The following is a 20,043-nucleotide window of genomic DNA, read 5'->3' on the forward strand; positions in this document are numbered from 1 at the left end:
CAAGGACTTCAAGCACAGGCCGGTTGCAGGCTGAGAGAGCCAACCCGTAGCTACTGGCGTGGGAAATCCAGACCAGAGACCTTCGGGGCCACGCACGCTGGGCAAGTCACCCCACACCACTGATGAAGCCCCAGAAGGCTGTGGGCAGCTCACCCCCTAAGCAGCCACCCCGCTGACCAGGTGGCTGGGTTTGGGGGGGTGCATTTCCTGAAGTCCCTCTGCAGTTTGCTTCTCAAGCTTTTCCCTGCTGAGCATCACCTGAGCAAAGGATTTCTAACTGCCCCTTTAGCCCTGTGCCTGCAGACCTTTCAGGCTTTGGGCAACTCCATCAATCCCTAGGCCCTTTCTGGGCACCTCAAGAGAGGCCCTGGCTGAAGTAGAACTGCTTGGGAACTAGAGCTGCTCATATCAACACCGCATGTGTCCCGAGAATACTCTGCAAGTATGAATCAGCCCAGCAACCAATGCAGGGTCTACAGGTTATTTAATTGTTTCCACTGTAGCCCTGTTCCAAAGACAGGAGAAACCCAAGGCCACATCTTTCACTTGTGTGTGTGTGCTGCAGTGTCAACACAGGGCCACGCCCAGTGAGGCTGACTGGTATCACCAAGCTGTGGACCCTCATTGCAGTGAAAAATTCCCATACAACTCCCGTGTCTCTTTAGTGACTTTAAAATTACGTATTCTATTTTATAAAAGTAGTAGAACAAGAACTTATTAAACACTGACAACACAAAGAAAAAAAAACCTATTACCACGATGCGACCACTCAACAATTGTTAACCTTTGGGAATATATCATTTTTCCTTTGCATATTTGTATATAGTGTTTTACATATCACACATCTATATGTGATGACACACAAGCATACATACTGCACACGCAAGCATACATACTGCGTACACACATGCTGTACCTACATTATGCACACGTGCACACACATTGTGCTTACGGTATGCATACGCACAGGCATGCACACTGCACATACACTGCACACATGTACAAATACTATACACGCAAGCACACAGAAGCGTGCACACACTTTGCACACGCATACACACCGAATACACTGTATATATGTGCACACACTGTCCTCATATTAACACACACTCACACTTGAGACCTCACTCTGTTGACTTTTCTCTTCCTGCTCCTCCTGTTTCCGTTCTTCTCCCCTTGGTGGTCAATGTTTGCTGAGGACAGCCAAGGAGTTGAGTGCAAACGCAGCTCAGAAGGTGAAATGCGGGCCTGGGGACACCAGCGGGGGCTGAACCCTGGGCACTGGAGGCCTTGCTGCCTTCTGGGCCCGGCTCACAGAGTAGCCTCCATCAGTAACAACAGCGGTAAGGCATGTAGGTCCTTGCCCTCTCCTTGCCCAGGCTGCCACCACCATGCCCTCACCTGGAAACAGGTGTCACGTAGTTTCCGGGGAACACCCCAGAGACCCCGGTCCTCAGGGACGCCCCCTTGAACCAGCCATCCTGACACTTCTCGAGGACCCGGTACATCTCTCCCTTGTGCAGCTCCAGCTCGTCACTCTTCTGGGGCTTGTAGGCATAGAGCGCCAGGTACCTGCGGGCAAAGCATGGGGCCAGTGTCAGTGGGAGCCCTCCTGGGGAACGGGGGACTGGCCGGCGTTCCTGGGGGGAGGTTGTCTTTGGAGGAACCGAACCTAAAAAGACCCACAAGTGTCTATGGGGGCTCTGCAGTTTACAGAGGCCCCACATACCCTCCCCGGCTCACTCCTCACAACGAACCCACGAGGCAGGGGAGGGAGGGGGCCTGCAGGGAGCTGCCTGCAGGGGAGGGGTGTGCCTGTCACCCACAGCCTTAGGAGGATTCCACCTGTCCATCTGATAAGACGGGAAGGCAGCTCAGTAAGGCACAGTGACCCCAAAGCCCTCGAGGACCTCTGAACTGCATCCCAGGGCCAGGTCTTTGGACTTTCCCGTGGTTTCCTCTTCTTCACACTGTCTAAAGTCTGATGCTCTGAGCAAGGGAAACCTTAGGGAAAACTGAGGGTGAGCTAAGCTAGTCTTGGGCTGGGTTTTCCTCACTTAATCTAACCTGGACTGGTTTTCCTGCCTGGCTTATCCAATCAACCAGAGCTGGAAGAGACCTCAGAGGCCCTTTTTAAGGGAAAGGTGGTTAAGTTAGAAAACTGTGGTTGCACACTTCCTTGCAGTAATTGTGCCATGATTAATTATTTGACCTTTTTTTTTTGAGACAGCATCTCACCCTGTCACCTAGGCTGGAGTGCAGTGGTGCAAACATAGCTCACTGCAGCCTCAGTCGCCTGGGCTGCAGTGATCCTCCCACCTCAGCCTCCCAAGTAGCTGGGACCACAGGTGTGTGCCACCGTGCTGGATAAGTTTTTTATTTTTTGTAAAGATGGGGTCCCCCTATGTTGCCCAGACTGGTCTTGAGCTCCTAGTCTCAAGCAATCCTCCCATTTCAGCCTCCCCAAAACGCTGGGATTACCCCGGCCTTAATTTTAAGTCTTATTTGCAAACAAGAAAAGATTAAATTTAGTGGTGAAAATCCTAGCTTAGGGTTTAGGTGCTGTGCCTCCAACTCAGCCCATGGGCCAAGCTACTCTCATAAAATACTTAACTATACCCTCTATCTTTTCCTTATAAGGACTGGATAATACTTACAAAAGTCCTCTGCTACTTTTGGGATTTGGGGAAGGTTGGTTTTGAACGGATGCAGAGAACCGATCAGATTATTTTTATTTGCTCACAAGATTCAGCCACAGAAGCTGGTGGAGGCCTCAGTTCAATAAGAGACCAAAGATGAATGTTAATGAAGAGTCATCTGGTGGATCTCACACCAGTGCAGGCTGCCGGGTGGGGATACTGACCCTCTCCAGTGGCCTGTGGACACAGTATGTCTCTGCAGATGTGAGGGAAGCTCACAGACCCCAAACTGCACCCTCCTGATGCTGGAGGAAACTTCTACAGTGAAAACAGAAACAGAATGCGGCTCACGAGGGCTCAAGCAGGAAAAAAAGAGGACCAGTGTGGAATATTCTGGAACAGCATGAGAACCTTGTAGAGATTAAAAGTTTCTTGGCCTTAACACGAAATCTGCCACCCTTTTTGAACATCCTAATCCTACATAGCAAGGCCCTCTGCCCTCATTCAATGACCTTGGCTATTTCCTTTGTTTACAGGTGTCCCTCATGCCCTCCCCCTAGGGACATCCTGTGGGCTTCAACTGTGGCTGGCATCTTTGTTTCTTTCCCTGTTTGAAATGGTGAACACTGACAGTGAGGTTAGGACAACTCTGGGCTTCAGGAGGATACACAAAGCCATCAGGAGAGGAACTCCACCCGCCCCCCAACCGTGTTCACAGTTTCAATGCTATGTCCAGGTGACAAAGGGAGAGAACCCAGGGTGTGATTCTGTTCTGATCACCATAGAGGAAATACACTAAGGGAAAAGTCCAGTGAAAATGACAAACAACTGCAGCCAACATGGGCCTATGTACTGTGCAGAGAAGCTGGAGGGGAGGAGAGGAGAATGGGGAGGGATGGAGAAGGAGAGGGGATGAGAGAGATGGAGTAAGGGGGAGGCAGGAGGAGGGGGAGGAAGGAGGAGGAGATGGGAAGGGGATGGGAGAGGATGGGGAGAGGATAGAGGAGGAAAGAGAAGGGGAGGGGAGAGGAGGGAAGAGAAGGGGAGCGGAGGGGAGGGTGGCTTCCACACAGCCTGGGCTGAGGCAAAGGAAGGCAGACAAGGAGAGGAAGAGTGCAGAGACGGCTTGGATCTGTGGAAGGCTTATGAATCAGTAACAATGATGCACAAAGTGATGTGCCAGCTCTCAAAGAAATACAGTTGAGTGTAAATCCTGCTTAAGTTAGCCTCATCTGTTGCTTTATGGTGTCAGAACAGTTTGCTTCAGTGGCCACGCGCAGAATGTGCAGCCGGGCTGGCTCCTGGCCAGGGGCGGGTGGTATGCGACTCAGGCCACACCAACAGTTCCTTTTAGTTGGTTCTGGGGTCCAGGGCTGCCTTTGCTCTGGAGTGGGGGGTTCATCAGCTGCCAAGGCAGGCTCAGAACACACCCAAGCTGCTGACCACAGCTTATGGACTCCTCTCCCTCCTGCTCCTGGGCTGGGCTGGTAGGCAAGGTGCACAGCTGGGGGCTCAGTGGCCTGTGCTCCGTGGAGGCCTTATTCCATGGACTGGCTGCGGCTACACGCCGACTGGGGCTGGGCCACTTCTCCCGCACAGCATGGAGCTCGGTGACCTGGGAGCATGGAACCTCTAGCAGGGCTATCCCTGCTCAGGAGGCCCTGTGCAACATGCTTCCTCCCCAGGGCTGTCTGTGGCCTTCTTGCAGAGGTTTCACGGCTGCGGACACAAAGGCTCGAGGGGATGGAGCTTCTGTCCATGGTCACGCAAGTTCAGGGGTAGGGCCAGGGCTGGGCTGCTGGAGCTGTCAGTGCGGCCTGGGGCACAGCTGGGGCAGGGCTTGGGCAAGGTGAGAGCGGCAGTCGCACCAAGGTGTGGCTCGGGGAGGCTGGGGTCCTGAAGGGGGTATGCCGGCCCCCTCACTCCAAGCACAGGCCTGGTGTGGCCCACCTGTCGGGAGATGCTGCCCTGACATGCACCAGGGCACTAGTGCACTTGGCCTCTTTGTCTTATTTTAAGTTTGTTCTGTCGATGAGTAATCCTTCACTCTGGTCTCTGTTTAAAGTTCGGCCTCTAGGTGCAGGATGCTGGGGGAAGCGGAATGTAAATAAGTCTGGCTTCACTTTGGAAAATCTCTTCTTGGCCTACTTTTTCTTCCTCTGGGCACCTCGTAGGGGACACCAAAAGCAGATGGATGTGCTGGGTCTGTTTTCTGGCATGCGGCTCGTGTTGGGGGAGCCCTGGCCCAGGTGGGGGTCACCTGCATCTGCTGTCATCCCTGAGGTACTCAAGAGGAGGCCTTGGAAGGACCACACTGAAGAGCAATTTGTACTGAGACCGGTCCTTCCCAACCTGCCTCCCTCTCACCTCTCAGGGTCTCTGCTGCTGCCCCAGTGGCATCACCTGGTACCCTGCAGCCACAGTGGCATCACCTGTTACCCTGTTTCCCACCAACGTCTGTGAGTTGTGTCCTGTCAGGACTGCCAGTTCAGAGTCTCCTGGCTGAGCTGGACAGCGTCCCCTGCACTCAGTGGCGAGCCAGTCCTCATAGACACATGCACCTGGGCCTGGCATGGCGGGGAAAACCAGGCGGCACCTGTAGGTAGCAGGGCTGACATCATCCTAGCTCCTGGGCCCAAGTCTCACCTTCCATTTGCTTCAAAACACCTTGGCAGCTCAACACAGGCCCTGCGGAGTGCTCAGGGCATCTCCATATAACCCGAGACCAGCCAAGGCCACCCTGCATGCTCAGACATCACCTCTGCAGATTCTCACAGGTTGGTACTCCAAGTACTTAGTTAAGGCAATCATGGGATTTTAGGATCAGAGAGCCTTCCTCACCACTGCCTGGTAGCGTATATAGGGCTTTCATGCCAATTAGAAAAAGCACCTCTTGAGGGCAGGTTGCTGAGGACAAGTACAGCCTCCTCCAGGCATGGTGTGCAGTCAGGCAGGGGGCTAGGGGCTCACTGCACCTGGGATGGTGCACAGACAGGATAGGCTGGCGGCTGGGCCGACTCGGCTGACCCAGCTGGGCATGGCATGTGTCTGCTTTCACGTGCAGCCTGTTGAAACTAACAGCACAGCCTTCGCTTACCCATACCGCTTCCTTATTTCTACAGCAAGATCTTCACTTGCTGCTAATTGTCTGCAGATTTCTCTTCTGCTGTAATCAGAGTAAACCAAAGTATTTTAGTGCCTTCGCTAATTTCATCCCCTTTCTCCTCTAGATGGTGGCTTGCTCATGCTTCTTCTAAAATAAGTAAACAATTCCCAGTTCTCCTACCAGAAGTCCCACTTCTGTTCTTCTCCCAGGGCCATGCTGGCTCGAGTTGGGGAGGTGTGTGCTTCCTCCTCACCTCTTCCATCCAGGTGCAGCACCCACTCTGCAGGGAAGACCCACAGCAGGAGTGCTGTCAGGGGCAGCACTGGAGGCCAGGGGGCTGGGGAGGGCTGTGTAAGTCCTGCAGAGGGCTGAAGCAGGCTCAGGAGCTCAGAGGCGACCAGGAACTGCAGGCAGGGCGAGGATGAGTGCAGATGCTCAGAGGAGCGTGCGGGACACCTTTTGTATACAATAGGCTATACAGTAGCCTATTAGGTATGCGATAGCATTATGTCTAAAAAAATGTGAATACCTTAATTAAGAAATATTTTATTTGGCCGGGTGCGGTGGCTCATGCCTGTAATCCCAGCACTTTGGGAGGCCGAGGCGGGCAGATCACGAGGTCAGGAGATCAAGACCATCCTGGCTAACACGGTGAAACCCCATCTCTACTAAAAATACAAAAACTTAGCCAGGCGTGGTGGCGGGCGCCTGTAGTCCCACCTACTTGGGAGGCTGAGGCAGGAGAATGGCGAGAACCTGGGAGGCGGAGCTTGCAGAGAGCTGAGATCGTGCCACTGCACTCCAGCCTGGGCGACAGAGCAAGACTCTGTCTCAAAACAACAACAACAACAACAATAACAACAACAAAAAAATATTTTATTTGTCTAGCATGGTGACTCACGCCTGTAATCCCAGCACTTTGGTAGCCTGAGGCAGGTGGTTCATCTGAGGTCACGAGTTTGAGACCAGCCAGGCCAAAATGGTGAAACCCTGTCTCTACTAAAAAGACGAAAATTAGCCTAGTGTGGTGGCGAGTACCTGCAATCCCAGCTACCAGGGAGGCTGGGGGTGGAGAATTGCTTGAATCCAGGAGGCGGAGGTTCCAGTGAGCTGAGATTAAGCCACTGCACTCCAGCCTTGTTAATGATCATCTGAGCCTTCAGGGAGTTATAATTTATTTGCTGGTGGAGGGTCTTGTCTTGATGTGAATAGTTGCTGACTAATCAGGATGGTGGTGGCTGAAGGCAGGGGTGGCTGTGGCAATTTCTTAAAATAAGACAGCAATGAGGTTTGCTACATTGACTCTTCCTTTCATGATAGATTTCTCTATAGCATTTGATGCTGTTTGACAGCATTTTACCCACAGTAGAATTTCTTTCAAAATTGGAATCAATCCTCTTTTTTTTTTGAGACGGAGTCTCGCTCTGTCGCCCAGGCTGGAGTGCAGTGGCTGGATCTCAGCTCACTGCAAGCTCCGCCTCCCAGGTTCACGCCATTCTCCTGCCTCAGCCTCCCGTGTAGCTGGGACTACAGGTGCCCGCCACCTCGCCTGGCTAGTTTTTTGTATTTTTTAGTAGAGATGGGGTTTCACCATCTTAGCCAGGATAGTCTCGATCTCCTGACCTCGTGATCCGCCCGTCTCGGCCTCCCAAAGTGCTGGGATTACAGGCTTGAGCCACCGCGCCCGGCCGGAGTCAATCCTCTTAAACCCTGCTACTGCTTTATCAACTGTTTACAAGCTATTCTAAACCCTTTGTTGTCATTTCAATGATGTTCCCACCATTTTCACCAGGAGTAGATTTTATCTCAAGAAACCACTTTCTTGCCCATCCATAAGGAGCAACTCCTCCTCTGTTCAGGTTTTCTCATGAGATTGCAGCAATTCAGTCACGTCTTCAGGTTCAATTTCTAATTCTAGTTCTCTTGCTGTTTCTCCACATCTGCAGTGACCTCCTCCGCTGAAGTCTTGAACCAACCACTCAAAGTCATCCATGAGGATTGGAAGAACCTTCTTTAAAACTCCTGTTAATGTTGATATTTTGACCTCCCCATGAATCACAAATGTTCATAATGGCCCTAGAATGGTGAATCTCTTCCAAAAGGTTTTCAATTTACTTTGCCCAGATCCATGAGAGAAATCACCATCTATGGTAGCTATAGCCTATGAAAGGTACTTCTTGGCCGGGCACGCTGGCTCACGATTGTAATCCCAGCACTTTGGGAGGCCAAGGCAGGCGGATCACTTGAGGCCAGGAGTTAGAGACCAGCCTAGCCAACATGGCGAAAACCTGTCTCTAGTAAAAAAAAAAAAAACAAAACAAAAAAACAAAAATTAGCCAGGTGTGGTGACACGCATGTGTAATTCCAGCTACTTGGAAGGCTGAGGCAGGAGAATGGCTTGAACCTAGGAGGCGGAGGTTGCAGTGAGCCGAGATCATGCCACTGCACTCCAGCCTGGACAACAGAGTGAAACTCCATCTCAAAAAAGAAATAAATAAATAAAATAAATGTACTTTTTAAATAAGAACACTTGACAATCTAAACTATTCCTTGATGCATGAGCTGAGGAATGAATGCTGTGTCAGCAGGCATGAAAACAACATTCATCTCCTTGTACATCTCCATCAGAGCTCTCGGATAACCAAGCACACTGTCAATGAGCAGTAATATTTTACAAGGAATCTTTTTTCTGAGCAGTAGGTCTTGACAATGGACTTAAAATATTCAGGAAACCATGCTGTAAACACGTGTGCTATCATCCAGGCTTGGTTGTCCCATTTACAGAGCACAGGCAGAGTAGATTTAGCATAATTCTTAAGAGCCCTAGGGTTCTCTGAATGGTAAATGAACACTGGCTTCACTTAAAGTCACCAGCTGCATTAGCCCCTAAAAAGAGAGTCAGCCTGTCCTTTAAAGCTTTGAAGCCAGGCCTTGGTGTCTCCTCTCTAGCTATGAAAGTCCTAGATGGCATCATTGTCCAATACACAGCTATTTTGTCCACACTGAAAATCTGTTGTTTAGTGTCGCCACCTTCATCAGTGATTTTAGCTACATCTTCTGGATAACTTGCTTCAGCTTTTCCATTAGCACTTGCTGCTTTACTTTGTACTTTTATGTTACAGAGATGGTTTCTTTCTTTAAACCTCATGAACCAACCTCTGCTAGCTTCAAACTTTTCTCCTTTAGCTTCCTCACCTCTCTCAGCGCTCATGGAGTTGAAGAGAGTTAGGGCTTGCTCTGGATTAGGCTTTGACTCAAGGGAATGTTGCAGTTGGTCTGATCTATCCAGGTCACTCAAACATTCTCCATATCAGCAATCAGGCTGTTTCACTTTCTTATAATTCATGTGTTCCCTGGAGTACCACTTTTAATTTCCTTAAATAACTTCTCTTTTCATTGACAACTTAGACAACTGTTTGGCACAAGTTTCAGCCTATCTCAGCTTTTGACATGACTTCCTCGCCAAGCTTAATCATTTCTAACTTTTGACCGAAAGTGAGAGATGTTCGCCTCTAGCTTTTGCTTGACCACTTAGAGGTCATGTAGGGTTACTAAATGGCCTGATTTCAATGTCGTATCTCAGGGAAAAGGTAGGCCTGAGGAGAGAAAGAGAGATGGGGGAAAGGTGGGTCCGTGCAGCCATCAGAACACACACATCACTTATTGAGCAAGTTTGCTGTCTTATATGGGCATGGTCCATGGTGCCCCAAACAATTCCAACAGTAACACCAAAAATCACTGATCACGTCACCATAAAGATATAATGAAAAAGTCTGAAATATTATGAGAATTAGCAAAATGGGACACAGAGCCTTGAAGTGAGCACATGCTGTTGGAAAAATGGCACCACTAGACTTCGTGGATGTTGGGTTGCCCCAAATCTTACATTTGTTAAAAAAAACAAAACAAAACAAACAAACAAACAAACAAAAAAACCGTAGTATCTGTGAGGCACAACAAAATGAAGTGCAATGAAATGAGGTTTGCCTGTGTTTCAGACGCATTCTGAGGCTGAAGCCCCACCACTGGACAGGGCCCAGGGATGCCCAGCCTTGGTCCTCTGAAGGGCGATGAGTGGCTGATCACTCACTGTGGTGGCTGTGCTGGGAATTTCCCTCAGGGTGCATCATCACCCATGACCACCTCTTCAAAGGGCAGCCTGAAGCCAGCACTGGCTCACTTCCAATGGGGAAACTCCGCAGGGCTGTCTTGGCTCCAGAGCCCTGAGGATCAGCGAGGCTTCCCTTCAGCCACAGCTCAGGTGTGTCCTGAGAGCACTCCCCACAAACCTCCCCATCTCAGGGTCTGCCTCCAGGAAACCCAACCTAGACAGTGCTGGTATCACTGGGGATGTGCTGCTACCACCTGGGCCTGCATGTCCTTCCTTCCACCGCAACCGGCCCTGCAGCGGCCTCAGACATCTCTGACCTTTGCCCACCAGGCTCTATGTCATCCAGAGACTCTCTCAATAAAATTATCTGCTCTTCCCACTTCCATCTCCTCCACTTCCCCACCTGCTTGGGGTCCCAGCTCTGCCCTCTCTCTAGAGGTGCAGGCAGCAGGGGTGGAGATGAAGAGCACTCACCCCTCCGGTGGTTCTCAGGCTCACTCTCATATTCTTGGTCGCATCTGTCTGTAATATCCTGAGGACGGTGCCGCCAATGCCTGGAAGGGCTGACCATGGGGCCAGGCTGACCACAAGGCTGGGCACTGTCAGAGGAGGCTGGATGGCTGGCCTCTAAGACACCTCTTGGGAGTAGTACCCAGTGATTTTGCTGCTCCAGGCCTTCGTTCCAAGCCTGGCAGGGACTTATTTTACCGAGTCCTGTTGTCTTGAACTCACGCTGATCCAGTCCATTGCAGGCTGAGTGCAGCACCAGCCTGTTCTCTGAATTTGCAGTGGAAGGTGCCCCTGTCTTGTGTTGGCATGGTTTGGTCAGCAGTCCTTTTCCTGTGTCCTAGAATGTGGGGACTGTTGTTATTGAGGCTGGTTCGGTGGCCTTTTGACCACACGCACAAATGGCAGTGGGGTCATGAGGCGGTCACTCCTGATCACATCAAGGCCTGCGAGGTCATCCCTGCCATGACAGAGAGCACGTCTGAATGTCTGACCAATGTCAACCACCAGATCCAGGGACCTGGTCTGCACCCTAGCAGGGGAGGATGAAAACCGCTGGCCACCATTCCCCTGGGCTTCCCTTTCCCTGTTGCAGGCCAACCCCTTCCTCTCCCTAAGTCTTCCTCTGGGCTCCTGGATAGGACTCCCAGGCCCCTCAGGTGCCATGTGGGTGGTCATGCACCTCACAGGGTACCTGGTTTTCCCTTCAGGAGATGAACTGCACCCATCGACTGTGGAAGTTTCCTTCTCTGATGGCAAGCTGACATGCAGTCCCAGACCAAGGCTCTGTGCCAAGAGTTACGTTGCTCTCGGATTGCAGGCACGCAGATCAGGCCAGACCCAGGCATGTCTGTCTGATGCCTGTTTCTTCCTCCTCCTCCACCTCCTCCATTGCTGTAGGTGATGACGGGACATCTCGGATGGCTCCTGCAGGGTAGCCCTATGCCCTCTCCCTGCCGCCTCTGGTTCTTCACATCAGGCAGTGGCTCTAAGATGCCCATGAAGAAGTGGAGGTGAGAATCAACCCTTCCGAATCAGGGGCAACCTACTCACAGCATTTCATCAACCTTGAGACTCTCTGGGTGGGTTGGCCGTGCCCAGGAGCATGGCCTCTAGGAGCAGACACTCATATTTCTGCTTCCCCAAATCAGAGCAGGTCTGTCAGAGGAATAGCGGACAAGCCCCAGGGCCAGACAGTGGAATTCTCAACACAGTAGGGGGTGGAAAGGGGGTGCAGGAATGAGAGATGTCTCTGCAGACTCACAGTCGCCTCCATGCACTGAGTGAGCAAAATGAGACCCTTCTTGCGTTTCCAGGCAACTGAGCCCTTAGGGAATCCATGCCATGGAAGCCTTTCACATGCTGGAAGAAGGGGCAAGAACAACATCCAGCCATCGACATGCTAACCGTGCGGGATCAGGCCTCTTAATCTCAAGGGCTCATGTTTCAGCGCACATGATGTGGCCTGGAGAGGTCAAAGCTATGCAATTACGAAGATCAGGAACGAGGTCTCCTGAAGTCATTCCATGGCTGACTTTCACATCAGCCCCATCGGGGCCCTGGCTGGAGTCCCCAAGCCATCATTCTCCGGGCAGCAGCGCACTGTTGTTTGCTGTGGTTGTTTTTGCAACGACAGCGCATCTCATGTTCAATTTCAGACTTCTGAACGTGACTTACAGATACTATTTTGGGAACAATGGTTAGATCAGACCCCCACCCCAGGTACCTGCCACAGGTAGGGTACGTGTGGGAATATCAGCGTCTTACAGCGGAAGAGGACAGGTGAGCAGTCAGGCTAATCCCCTCCCTCATAAACTGATGAGGTCAGTCTGATCTTTTCCTCTCTGGGGATAAAATAAAGGATGTCATGTTTGCAGAATGCATCACGCATGCTGCTGTAACATATGTAATGTTACCTGGCGTGTGACTGCTACTCAGTATAACAGCCACGAACACACATGGAACGGACCATCACCAGTCACAGGTCATGCTGCCCATGATCCAGCTGCTGCATGGAGGGCCACTGTGTCACCTGCAGACACATTCCTACCTAAATCCTTGTCATCCTTAGAAGGATGTTGTCCGACACGTAAGTTTCCCTTCCCTCTTACCCAAATCTCAAGCTGAGTGGAAAGTACCCTCCCCTGGGGGAGAAGCCCAGAGGGAGACGGTGGAGGGCTAGAGGTCACAGCAACCTTGTCCCCCAGGGCAGGGGAACTGGGTGAAGAAGAGGTCCCTCCACACCTGCACCAAATTCAGAAGCCATCCGGGACAGGGAGTTGTGTCCATGGTTGAGGCCTCCAGAATATTCACAACTCTTGAGGGGCGACATGACTGGAACTGTTACCTTTTGGGTCTCCAGGACAGAGCAGCCTTCTCGGATGGCTAATCCTTGAGCTCGCCTCACAATGGGGAGCCCTCTGCACCCAGTAAGGGGAGGCCTTTGCTCACATAGAACAAGTGGCAGCTACTGACAGCCTGTGTACAGGCATTCAGCTGGTCATGGGGACTCCAAAACAAACCCATCTGGGCTTTGCCCTTGAAGCACTCATGGCCTCAGCAACCTGACCTGTGTCCTGCCTCTCGTTTGGGAAACTCCATCGGGGCCATCCCCTGTGGGTGGAGATTTCTTTCCTCAGATAGCATATTCTGCAACCAATTCTTCAAGAGGAGCGGACTCATCACCCCCCACCCTCCCATGTGCCTCCTTGGCACCAGCTTTGCCTGAAGCTACCAGAACTGAGCTAGGAACATGGCAGGAGATGGAGGGAATATTTTTTTTTTTTGTCCAGTGCCGGTGAAAACTTGAGTATCAGTCTCAAGGCATCTGGAAGTAGCCTGCTCAGGAAGCTAGGTAAAAAATAGGCACATTTCAAATTCCTTTCATTACATTGGTTAATCACAGTGGGAGGACATTGGGAGCTTTCTTGCCGACCACTGGAGAAAGGCTGGCGTTTCCACTGGACTTAGAGGTGGCTGAGCGTGTGCCAGCAGCTGAGCTACTTCTAGACCTTTCGAAGCTTGGCAAGTTGCTCTTCAAAATACATTTTTGCTTGAAATACATCCTGTTCGGCCGGACACAGTGCCTCACGCCTGTAATCCCAGAATTTTGGGAGGCCGAGTCAGGCGGATCACAAGATCAGGAGATCGAGACCATCCTGGCTAACATGGTGAAATCCCGTCTCTACTAAAAATACAAAAAATTAGCCGGGCGTGGTGGCGGGCGCCTGTAGTCCCAGCTACTTGGGAGGCTAAGGGAGGACAATGGCGTGAACCTGGGGTACGGAGCTTGCAGTGAGCCGAGATTGCACCACTGCACTCCAGCCTGGGAGACAGAGCAAGACTCCATCTCAAAAAAAAAAAAAAAAAAAAAGAAATACATCCTGTTCTGCAACAACACGGGTTCTGAGTGTCCCTCTGACCTCTGACCCAGCCTGCATTGACAGAGCTTTCTGTATTTGTCATATTGTTTGCCAAGTTCAGAGACTTCACCTTAACACAGTCATTCCAGTGACTGAGCTCTGCCAAACACAAGAGCAAAAGGGAGTCTAATTCTTCAGAGCATGATTTAAATGGGGAATTTTAAAATTGCACTTATCTGTTAAGAGCTGTAATTTAACTGGGCAGATGTTCTAAACAAGATAAGTATCTCACTTCCTAGCACTGATTCATCTGGTTATATTTGGGGATGAGATGCAGCTGGCATGCGCTGGTGTGGCCCTGGGATGGAGGCTGAAACACAGAACCACTTCCAAGCAGTTGGTGACTACTGGCTGCCCAAGCTCCTAGACCACCCGCTGCTCTGCACACCTGCTTCCCTCCTGCCTCTCCCCGCCAATCTCGGACTTTCCATGCTATGGAGAGCCTGCTCCACACTATGGCTGGCTCCTCTCCTGTTGACTGGGACCTGCATTGTGAATACTCTGAATATCCTCCCTGCTTAGAAGAAAGGTCCTAGAAACATCAACATCAAAAGGAACTGCTAGACTTTTGTCTTCCACACTCCTTTCAGTGGTGTTATTAGATGCACATAACAATACTGGCCAACTAGTAACACATGGGAAAACCCTGTGGAAACCACACGTGGACAGGCCAGCCCAGGCGGGAGGGAGGGCTGCAGGCATGGGACCCCGACAGACACAAAGGGCAGCTCACACGTTGAGGGGCAGCTGGACCTTGGGAGGCGTGCCCTGCTCTCCAGACACCGAGGCAGCTCGCGGGACAGCTGTGGGGGTAGATCCTGCCGAGGAGGAGGCATCCTAGAAACAGACAAGAGGGGACAGGAGTGAGGAGACAGAGACTCCATCCAAGGGAAAGAGAAATGCAAGGTGAGGCTGCATCCACAGGTGCCTGTGCTCCCCCAGCTGCCTGGCTGTTTGGCCTCCAAAGTGCCGTGCCTACCTGGACTGTCAAAATGGTTCTCCAACCATGGGAGGGAGCCTGGCAGCCCAGGACCCCTGCCCTGAGGTGGTTTTCAAGAGCCTCTTCCCAGCAGCTCAGGGAGCCTTCTACGGCCTGCGTCCAGGCTGGTCAGCATCATGCTATAGTCAGGATGCAGAGAGGCCATGTTCCAGACCTGGCTTTATTCTTAGACCTTGAATTAATTATTATGGTGTTTGTTCAAAAAAATCCACACGAAATCTTTCATGCTATGAAACAGAGCTTATTTAAAAAGAGCATCCCCAGGAACTGGAGATTAATCCCTAAAGAAAATTAGTCCCATGACAGCAGACAGAGCAGTAGGCCAAGAGGACTGGGAGTCACAGGGCGCCCCCCTCCCCCCAAGACCCCAAAGTGCTCCAAGCTTCAAGGGTTTTTTAAGCGAGGAGATGACCCGAGGAACGGTCAGCATCAGTGGTGCGCTGTGCTCTCCGGGGGCAGTGGGGCGGCTGAGTGAGTAATCTGGGTGGCATCATGGTCTTGCCAATGGAATTCCTACATGGAGAATCCTCAGCCCCAGCCCGTGCAGGGCAGAGCTGCCCCCAGGTCCCCCTACCACCCAGCTTGCTCGCCCTGCCCAGGCTTTCCCTAGGACAGTGTCCTGTCTTCCTGTTCAGAGGCATTTGATGGCAGAGGGGTCTGACCTGTGTCCCTCTCAAACATCTGTCTGAGTCCCAGCCCTGGCCCCAGTGCTTGTGGTCTTATCTGGAATAGGGGTCTTTGCAGATGTGAGGTAAGGAGCCTGAGAATAGATCATCCTTGATTAGAGCGGGCCCCAAATCCAATGACGAGTATCCTTACAAGACAGAGGAGGAGGAGCGGGATGTGGAGGGGAAGGAAGCCCAGGCAAGGACGGAGCAGAGACAGGAGTGATGCATCCACAAGCCAAGGGGTGCTGACGATGCCAGCAGCCACCAAAGCCAGGAGGGAGCCCCCGAACAGACTCCCCTCAGCCTCGGGAGGAACTAGACCTGCCCACACCTTGACTTGGGGCTTCCGACTTCCAGAGCTGTGAGAGAACAACTTTCTGTTGCTTTTAGCCACCTAAGTTTGTGGTACTGCTCTGGAAGCCCCAGGATACCCCATCAGAGGGGCTGTCGGGGAGCCTGGAGCAGGAAGGGGTCCATCTCCCTTCAAGGAGGGAGCCAGGGGTCTCCTCCCTTCCTCGAGGATCCCATTTAGGCCTGACGAGGGGCAGAATAGGGGTCCCGGCAGAAACTGGAGCAGAGGACGCGGCCAGGTTGCAGGTACCTTGGACAAAGACAGGTTTGGCGGGGTGCAGGGGCTGCCTGGCTCTGAATGGGGAAGGTGCCTGTGTCCCCAGTGTGTGTCCTCAGGTGAGTGAAAGGCACTAGAAGCAGAGACCACACAGATGGGAGGGAGAGCCACCTGGAAGTTGCCCCAGGCAGGCAGGCAGCCCTGTACCCTGACTGGCCTCACACCACCTTCTTAGTTTAGGAGCAAGAAGCTTCTCAGCTTCCTCATCATTCACTGACTGACCAGGTCTGGCCTTGCTTAACTGATAACCTCTCCATGCTGCCGGCCACCCACCTGCCCCTCCCTGGCTGGTCACAGCCCTCCCTGACCAGTGATCATGAACAGAGCCTAAAACCATGCTATGCGGGCAGCGTCTACAAAGTCAGAAATGATTTCTTCCTCCTGTTTAAACCCAGTGCGCCTGGCAGAATGAGCAGATGCAACCGAGAGACTCCCCTCATGTCTCTAGAGTAACTCCACGTCTCAAATGACTTCCACTGCAGTGCAGACACTGTGAGAGAAATCTTTGATTTTCAAAGGCTCCTGAGAGAGCCAGGTGTCCAGAGGGCAGCCCCTCACGGACCTCGTCCCTCGGCTACATGAAGAAGCAGGAAAGGCTGAGCACCGTGTGGGAACAGGGCTGGAAGGGGGCATTCCTTCCCACGGATGGATTCCAGGGTCTTCTGTCTGCCCGGGACACCTGCCGTCTCCATGGAGGGAGATAGGGACCAGGAGGTATCCCCAACAATGCCAGGATCACTTTCCTTCTAGAAAACTCCCCAGAGCCGGTCCGGATCATGGGTCACCATCCATGGAGGTGTAGGTGGGGGCTGGAGAGTGAGTATGAGGGCAGAGACACTCCAAGGGAGGGAGAAGGAGAAGCTGCCACCTCACTCTCCACCAGGCCCTCCCTGCCCCAGGCATCTGTGCAGAGGAGAGGGTGTCCCCGTGCCGCTTTCTCCAGTGTCCACTGAAGAAATGTGTGGGAAGGATCTTAGGGTCATTCACTCACCCATTCAAATAGTTACCAAGCAGTTCCAGCACAGGGACAACAGGCTACACACTGACACACGATGACCTGGCAGTCGGAACTGGCCCTGGGTCCCCATGGGGAACACCATGGCCTGTGACTGTGTGGGACTTGCAATCCAGGTGGCCAAACACTGGACATTTTTTTGAGACGAAGTCTCACTCTGTCGCCCAGGCTGGAGTGCAGTGGCGCGATCTCGGCTCACTGGAACCTCTGCTTCTGGGCTCAAGCGATTCTCTTGCCTCAGCCTCCTGAGTAGCTGGGATTACAGGTGCCCACTACCACGCCCGGCTATTATTTTGTTTGCTGTTGTTGTTTTGAGACAGAGTCTTGCTCTGTCACCCAGGCTGGAGTGCAGTGGCACAATATCGAGTGCAGTGGCTCACACCTGTAATCCCAGCATTTTGGGAGGCTGAGGCAGGCAGATCATGAGGTCAGGAGTTCGAGACCAGCCTGGCCAGTATGGTGAAACCCCATCTCTACCAAAAATACAAAAATGAGCCAGGTGTGATGGCACATGCCTGTAATCCCAGCTACTGGGGAGGCTGAAGCAGGAAAATTGCTTGAACCCAGGAGATGGAGGTTGCAGTGAGTTGAGCTATTTTGTATTTTTAATAGAAACAGGGTTTCACCCTTTTGGCCAGGCTAGTCTTGAACTCCTGACCTCAGGTGATCTGCCCTCATCAGCCTCCCAAAGTGCTGGGATTACAGGGTGAGCCACTGTGCCCGGCTGGGACATGTAATTCTAAGCATGCAGGAGCCCCGGGAAGTTCAGCGTGCACAGGCCCCTTACACAGGTACCCAACCTGGGCTGGGCGTGGCTGGCAGGGCTTCGAAAGGCATGAGGCAGGCTTGTTAGGGAATGTCTTAGTCTGTTTAGTGTTGCTCACGACAGAATACTTAAAACTGGGTGATTTTTAACGAAAAGGAATTTATTTCTTATAGTTCTGGAGACTTGAAAAGTGTAATGCCGCACGGCCACTTCTGGTGACAGCCTTCTTGCTGGTGGGGACTGCATGACGAGGGGGCTGAGCGTGCTGGCTCAGGTCCTGCTCCTTCTTCTTAGAAAGCCACCAGCCCCGCTCCCATGAGCCCAGGGATCCACGAGTGATGATTCAGCCTTGCCCTCATGACCTAACTGCCTTTTAAAGGCTCCACCTCTCAGCGCTGCGCCTGGGGGATTAAATTTCTTTCTTTTTGAGACGGAGTCTTGCTCTGTCGCCCAGGCTGGAGTGCGGTGGCTGGATCTCAGCTCACTGCAACCTCCGCCTCCCGGGTTCACGCCATTCTCCTGCCTCAGCCTCCCGAGTAGCTGGGACCACAGGCGCCGGCCACCTCACCCGGCTAATTTTTTGTATTTTTAGTAGAGACGGGGTTTCACCGTGTTAGCCAGGATGGTCTCGATCTCCTGACCTCGTGATCCGCCCGTCTCGGCCTCCCAAAGTGCTGGGATTACAGGCTTGAGCCACAAATTTCAACACGAATTTCAGAGGGGACACTCAAGCCACGGCAGGGAGGTGGTGAGGGTGGGTGGTGGGCCCAGAGGAGCCCAGGCCGGCTAATGTGGGAGGCCAGATGAAGTGAGGGTTTGGAGGCAAAGGGGGCAGTATCCCCATGGGATGAGGACAGGCTGTGCGGGGCCTCCTGAGAGGGTCTTCACTCTGAGGTGACGGAATCCCTGCAAGACGGGCAGGGAGAAGGCAGCCACAGGCCAGGACCTGCCAGCTTTGCAGCGAACCCATCAGGAAGTACGAGGGAGCCCAGCCTGCACCGGCAGACGGCAAGGGAGCCAGGAGGGGATCTGGACGCGCTCAGGGGGCTGTTAGTAGGAATAGCAGCCGCGACTGTAGCACCTGTGACCGAAGCACTCGCCCTGTGCTGAGCCTACCATGGCTGGGCCCAGCTCTGGGCACTTCCCCGGAACAATGCTTTCAACCTTCACAAGCCTGCAGATGGGTATTTCGAACTCAGCCTATGCAGAGGCCACGTGCTTAGCCACCACACGGTGGTGTAAGTTCCTCATAGCTACTGAAACGAACAGCCAGCCACAGACTCAGGGGCTTACAATCACACAGAAGGTCTTGAAGTCAGAAGTTCTAAAATCAAAGTGTGGCAGGGCTGTGTTCCCTCTGGGAGTCTGGAGGAGACTCCGTTCCCTGCCTTTGCAGCTTCTAGAGGCTGCCCACGTTCCTTGGCCCCCTCCACATTAAGGCCAGCAGTGGTGCGTCTTCCTCTCTCTTGCCTCTGCTTCTACCACCCCATCCCCTTCCCTGACTCTGGCCTCTGCTTCCCTCTCAGGAGGGCCTTTGTGGCTGAAGTGGCCCAGGTGATCCAGGAGCATCTCCATCTCAGGGTCTTTTCCCATTTGCCATGTCAGATGACACATTCTCAGGTTCTGGGATCAGCACTTGGATATGTGTGGGGGCCATCATTCCCTTCTCCACCAACAAGAATAGGTCTGAAGGACATTGAGGGAGGAGCATGGGCTGAGTTTCCAGCCTTGGCCAGATGGAGATGCTGCTGGAGACACAGGAGCAAGAGACCAGAGAGCCCATGAGCTCGCTGCTGGACACGCAGTCTTTGGTGTGCCTGGAAACGTCTCAGTGTGGATGATGAGGGTGCTGGTGACGCCAACCAGGAACTCAGAGGGCATTGGCTTGGGCAGAAGATCTGGGGTCATGTATATATAGCTGATGTACGAGGCAATGCAGTCTCGTGGCAAAGCCCTTAGCTCCCAGGTGTGTGACCTGCTTGTGTGACCGTAGCCAAGATGGCACCTGTGAGCCTCCGATCTATCATCGTGTCCATTAAGGGTCATGAACTTCTGCTCTGACCATAATGGTAACGCGCCAGGTTTACCCTCCTGCCTGAAAAGACTGAAAAACCAGATGAAACCTGAATCAAAGCTCCCAAGACTATAGAAATGAAGCAGTGGAGGACAGAGCCCCCAAGG

The 20,043-nt window shown here is 52.5% G+C and overlaps 1 protein-coding gene across 1 annotated transcript in view; it reads right to left on the reverse strand.

Moving 5' to 3' along the window:
- The window catches only part of SH3RF3 (SH3 domain containing ring finger 3), a 374,941-nt gene that overhangs the window by 70,949 nt on the left and 283,949 nt on the right, over nt 1-20,043 (reverse strand). Inside the window, exons 5-6 of the mRNA XM_023190396.3 lie at nt 14,519-14,622; nt 1,402-1,572 (exon numbers count right to left, since the gene is read on the reverse strand). Of these exons, the coding sequence (XP_023046164.2) occupies nt 1,402-1,572; nt 14,519-14,622 (275 nt within the window). The remainder of the gene's footprint in view (nt 1-1,401; nt 1,573-14,518; nt 14,623-20,043) is intronic.

This window comes from Piliocolobus tephrosceles, chromosome 15, assembly GCF_002776525.5.
Source record: "Piliocolobus tephrosceles isolate RC106 chromosome 15, ASM277652v3, whole genome shotgun sequence".
Taxonomy (NCBI): domain Eukaryota; kingdom Metazoa; phylum Chordata; class Mammalia; order Primates; family Cercopithecidae; genus Piliocolobus; species Piliocolobus tephrosceles.